Source organism: Procambarus clarkii, chromosome 83 (assembly GCF_040958095.1).
Source record: "Procambarus clarkii isolate CNS0578487 chromosome 83, FALCON_Pclarkii_2.0, whole genome shotgun sequence".
Lineage (NCBI taxonomy): Eukaryota > Metazoa > Arthropoda > Malacostraca > Decapoda > Cambaridae > Procambarus > Procambarus clarkii.
Window position 1 is genome coordinate 20647824 of NC_091232.1, and position 6304 is coordinate 20654127.

The window sequence follows — 6304 nt, forward strand, 5'->3', positions numbered from 1 at the left end:
CCATTTGAGACAGCGTCTGGACCTGTTAAAATAATGCATAAGCTGTAAGGTAATAGAGAATAATATATATCTTTCAATCTCAACATTAGATTTTCTAATTTCCAACTGTATTAAATAAATAGCATTAAAATATTTTCCTTCTTAACTATTACAAAAATCAACGAATTTGAGTAACTTTTGCTTTTGTTTTATTTGTACCTTAAACATAACACTGAACAATCAATTATGTGCCACCCCACCTTCCTTCATCTGCAAAAAAACTAATCAAAAGACATATGTACAAGGCTAAAAAAATTCAGCAACACTTACCATACTCAGGCTAAAATAATGGCATTTACTATTTTTAAAAGATTATTAGCAAATTTACAGAAATGGTGCATTCGGAAGACAAAACCAATTTTTCACTTTTGACAATTGAGCACCTGCTACATCCAGATTCTAGGGAGGAAAGGAAGGACGATCTTACTGGATCCCATAGCCTCTCCGAGGCACAAACCAGGCTTTTACACAAACCCCCCCCCCCTGCACCCGAGCTTTTTAAAATAGTAAATGCCACTATTTTTGCAAAATTATTACGAGATCTATTATTCTAGAGAATAATGCATATAAATGCATATATGCATATAAATACAAAAGTAAATCAAATCTTATCCTTGTATAATATACAAGCTGATGTGAGATCCCTGTCTACAGGTGGACTGGAACTATTATCCAGTAGGCAGTCTACTGTATTTTATCAAACCGTTATTAGTATAATAGATCTCGTAATAATTTTGCAAAAATAATGGCATTTACTATTTTTAAAAGATTATTAGCAAATTTACACAAATGGTGCATTCGGAAGACAAAACCAATTTTTCACTTTTGACAATTGAGCACCTGCTACATCCAGATTCTAGGGAGGAAAGGAAGGACGATCTTACTGGATCCCATAGCCTCTCCGAGGCACAAACCAGGCTTTTACACAAACCCCCCCCCCCCTGCACCCGAGCTTTTTAAAATAGTAAATGCCACTATTTTTGCAAAATTATTACGAGATCTATTATTCTAGAGAATAATGCATATAAATGCATATATGCATATAAATACAAAAGTAAATCAAATCTTATCCTTGTATAATATACAAGCTGATGTGAGATCCCTGTCTACAGGTGGACTGGAACTATTATCCAGTAGGCAGTCTACTGTATTTTATCAAACCGTTATTAGTATAATAGATCTCATAATAATTTTGCAAAAATAATGGCATTTACTATTTTTAAATGATTATTAGCAAATTTACACAAATGGTGCATTCGGAAGACAAAACCAATTTTTCACTTTTGACAATTGAGCACCTGCTACATCCAGATTCTAGGGAGGAAAGGAAGGACGATCTTACTGGATCCCATAGCCTCTCCGAGGCACAAACCAGGCTTTTACACAAACCCCCCCCCCCCTGCACCCGAGCTTTTTAAAATAGTAAATGCCACTATTTTTGCAAAATTATTACGAGATCTATTATTCTAGAGAATAATGCATATAAATGCATATATGCATATAAATACAAAAGTATATCAAATCTTATCCTTGTATAATATACAAGCTGATGTGAGATCCCTGTCTACAGGTGGACTGGAACTATTATCCAGTAGGCAGTCTACTGTATTTTATCAAACCGTTATTAGTATAATAGATCTCGTAATAATTTTGCAAAAATAATGGCATTTACTATTTTTAAAAGATTATTAGCAAATTTACACAAATGGTGCATTCGGAAGACAAAACCAATTTTTCACTTTTGACAATTGAGCACCTGCTACATCCAGATTCTAGGGAGGAAAGGAAGGACGATCTTACTGGATCCCATAGCCTCTCCGAGGCACAAACCAGGCTTTTACATAACCCCCCCCCCTGCACCCGAGCTTTTTAAAATAGTAAATGCCATTATTTTTGCAAAATTATTACGAGATCTATTATACTAATAACGGTAAATAAATAATAAATAGTAAATAAATCAAAATCAGTTACATTATTTTATCTTATTCATAGCATAAATGTTCTCGAAGATTACTAAAAAGAAATTGAATTAGACTACAGCAAATTGGCAAACTTTACCTTGTATCTGTTTCCACCGAGTTTGTTTGGGGCGTTCTTCAACATATCAGCAATACTTGTCTCAACATCTCTTTCAGTTGCATTAGTGTGGGTGTTGATACAGGCTTCTGGAAATTTATAAGAATTAATTAATATATATAATTATAATTCACTTTGCTATTCCCCATTCCACAGTCCTCTCGTCCTTCCCACTTCCCTGTCCCCACATCATCCCCACTATTCCCACTTCCCTGTCCCATCGTCCTCCTTACCATTTTCCCCTCCCCTGTCCTTCTTCCTCCCCCACCATCTCCCATTCACCTGTCCCTTTGTCCTCCCCAGCATTCCCCTGTCCCCACCATCCCCAACTCCCCAGTCCCCTCGTCCTCCCCACCATTACCCTCTCCTCTGTCCCCTCGTCTTCCCCACCATACCCCCCTCTCGTCCTCCCCACCATTCCAAACTACCTCATCCGATGCATTCTATAATGGTCTGATGCTTCCATCAGAAAATTGGGAACATCAAATGATCTGATATTCCCATCACTGAAAAATAAGAACAGCTAAAAAAATGAAATGAAAAAAATAAAAAAATAAACTATACTCATGAAATGAACAGTATGGTAAACAACACAGCTCAATTTCAATGCAATGTCACACAAAATTATTAAATCGAAATGAAAATAAATTGAAATCTATGAAAATTCAAATTATCAATACAATCGGAAATATTGAAATAATATCGCAACATAATATAGTGTGGGTTGCTCTTACGTGCAACAGACGGTGCTGTTTTTCAAAAAAGGCATGGTTTTACCTGTCACAAGTGTGGCATCTATACTTATACTCACGAAATGAACGGTATGGTAAACAACATAGCTCAATTGCAATGCAATGTCACAATAACATTTAATAACAATAACATTTAAATATACTTTAAGATATAATCTAGAAGAAAATAAGAACATTGAAACGGTTCATGAACTCGATTTCAATAAAGGACACTATGGGGAACTTTGAAAAACAGTTAATGAGTATAATTAGACAGACTTGTTGCTAGGCAGAGGAGTAAATAATGAGATATATGGCAAATTTTGCAAAATATACGGCACACAAACATTCATACCCAAACAAAGCAAAATGCTAGGTAAGAACAAAGCAGTTGGCCCGTAGGGGAAAGGAGATACCCACAAGACTGGAATACAAGTCATTAACAAGCACACAAGTACTACACTACACAACAACCGCACTACTACCAGAACTGGACGAATCACTACCAAAACAACACATTGCACATCACTACCAAAACAACACAACACAACACAAGCATTGGCAAAGAATTATAGACCAGTTGCACTAACATCCCACATAATAAAATTATTTGAGAGTGATCAGGAGTCAGATTACTAGTTTTATAGAGACCAATGACCTCCACAATCCAGGCCAACAAGGATTTAGAGCAGTTTCTATGATCGAGCCACTGAGATCTATAAAGAATTCTGATCAAGAAAGAGATCTAGGGGTGGTTTTAGATAGAAAACTATAACCTGAGGATCATATTAAGAACATTCTGCGAGGGGCCTATGCTACACTTTTTAACTTTAGAATTGCTTTTAAATACATAGGTCAAAAAGTTTTAAAAGTTTTAAAAGTTTTTTAAACCTCTCGTGTATCATGAGTGTGTTAAAGCATCAGATGGTGCATTCAGATGATGAATATTACCTAGTTCCTTCATCTGGGAAGAATGAACACATATTGGTGCATTCGGATGATAAAAACTAACTACTGTAGTTTAATTGATCAACAGACTGTATATCATATGCAGACTGTATGTGGATCTGCGGGCCACTCCAAACAACAGCCTGGTGGACCAAGCTCCACCAGGGCTAAAGCACAAAGTGATATAGATGTGATAGAGATATTATATATATATATATATATATATATATATATATATATATATATATATATATATATATATATATATATATATATATATATATATATATATATATATATATATATATATATATATATATGTCGTACCTAGTCGCCAGAACGCACTTTTCAGCCTACTATGCAAGGCCCGATTTGCCTAATAAGCCAAGTTTTCATGAATTAATATATTTTCTCTATTTTTTTTCTTATGAAATGATAAAGCTATCCATTTCATTATGTATGAGGTCAATTCTTTTTTTATTGGAGTTAAAATTAATAGAGATATATGACCGAACCTAACCTATCTTTATAGGATAGGTTAGGTAGCTGAAAATGTTAGGTTAGGTAGTCGAAAAAACATTAATTCAAGAAAACTTGGCTTATTAGGCAAATCGGGCCTTGCATAGTAGGCTGAGATGTGCGTTCTGGCTACTAGGTACGACACATTATATATATATATATATATATATATATATATATATATATATATATATATATATATATATATATATATATGTATATATATATATATATATATATATATATATATATATATATATATATATCGGACAATTAGTAAAAAAAAAAAAAAAAAAAAATTAAATTATTTTACCTTGTACCTAGATCCACCAGGCCTGTTTGGTGCCTGTTTCAGTACTTCAGACATCTGGAAGGTCACATCCTCCTCCTCAACTTGTGGATGTGCGTTGATAGATGATTCTGTAAAATTAAGTTATTTATATAATAATAAATTCAGTATAACAATAATATTCTGTAAAATTAAAAGTAATTTATACATCAATCAGATAAAACTCTCCAGAGATGGTTATACACAACATATAAAGGACAAGTTTCAGAACAAAATATGCATTTAGGAATAAGGTTTTGTACATGTAGGTAGCACATGAGAAAATATGTGGAAGGTGATCAAGTTTATATTAACATGTTAATGACTTTGTTAAGGCTTTGCAAGAATGAAAAAATATTAATAATATAATATCACCTACCAATTAATTGTACATCATTTATAAGTCAATTATTTGCATTATTATTATTCAATACTAATGATATAAAAATGCATTTTGTAATCTACTATTTATGCAAGTATTAAGCACAGGATCATGAAATAAACTGCAAAATACTGTAATGGATAAACCAATTAATTTTACATTTTCCTATAGCTAAGTCAGTCAGTTCTATTAGCAGCAGAGAACAATTATGCCCAACCTCTATTAAATGAAACAATCTTAAGAGCAAGTGATAGAAATATAATCATTTATGCTTGGGATTATGGAATGGTTCCAAATATGAAAAATATCAAGTTTTTTGGTTAAAATTTTTTAACTTAAAATTTACATTTTTAAGTGAATTTTAAACTTTAAAAAAATTATTTAATTTTTTGGTTACTTACTTAAAATAACATTATATAGTTCTTGTTTTTGTAGAAATGCCAATTTCTTCTTTTGCCCTTCCAGACTGTATAGTGACCACAGGCCGTTTGTTCATATCTTCATTATTCTTCGAACTGTGGTTGCACAATCAGACCCACGTACACTGGTTAAAAGCATCACCTAAAAGCAACAACAAAAATGTAGTACACTGACGAATTTTGAATATATATATATATATATATATATATATATATATATATATATATATATATATATATATATATATATATATATATATATATATATATATATTATATATATATTATATATATATATATATATATATATATATATATATATATATATATATATATATATATATATATTAGTTGATTTTATACCCGCATTAGGTCAGGTGATAATACAATGAAGGTGATAATAAAGCCATTCACAACTGCAGGCCTAATAAAAAAAGGAGGTGGCATAGCAATATCTTACAAAGATACCTTCATCTGCAATAGTCTCATTAGTAATAGAGACGACTATTGTGAATATACCTTTGCCAAGTTCTCCAGTAAATCCCTTAAATCCTCCTTGACTATAAGTGCCATCTATAGATTTCCCAATACCGACATAGCTTCATTCTCAGATAACGTAAGGAATCTTATCATAAATAACAATCTCAACAAAAATCAAACCAACTTAGTGGTTTGTAATGGTGAACAAAACATGCAGATACTTATATATAACCTGTGAATAGAGTGTAATAACACCAAAACTATTTGTTTATTGTTTTATGACCATAATAATTGAATCACTAATATGATTCACTAATATATAATCCTAATAATAATCACTAATATATAATCCATTGAGCATGCTGCATCTCTTTCAGTCTCT

At 32.1% G+C, this 6304-nt stretch overlaps 1 protein-coding gene across 1 annotated transcript in view; it reads right to left on the minus strand.

Moving 5' to 3' along the window:
* The window catches only part of LOC138358410 (uncharacterized), a 7267-nt gene extending 1690 nt beyond the window's left edge, over positions 1 to 5577 (minus strand). Inside the window, exons 1-4 of the mRNA XM_069316251.1 lie at positions 5425 to 5577; positions 4627 to 4733; positions 2098 to 2204; positions 1 to 22 (exon numbers count right to left, since the gene is read on the minus strand). The exon at positions 1 to 22 is cut by the window's left edge and continues 138 nt beyond it. Of these exons, the coding sequence (XP_069172352.1) occupies positions 1 to 22; positions 2098 to 2142 (67 nt within the window). The 5' untranslated portion in view covers positions 2143 to 2204; positions 4627 to 4733; positions 5425 to 5577. The remainder of the gene's footprint in view (positions 23 to 2097; positions 2205 to 4626; positions 4734 to 5424) is intronic.
* Between the last annotated feature and the right edge of the window lie 727 nt (positions 5578 to 6304).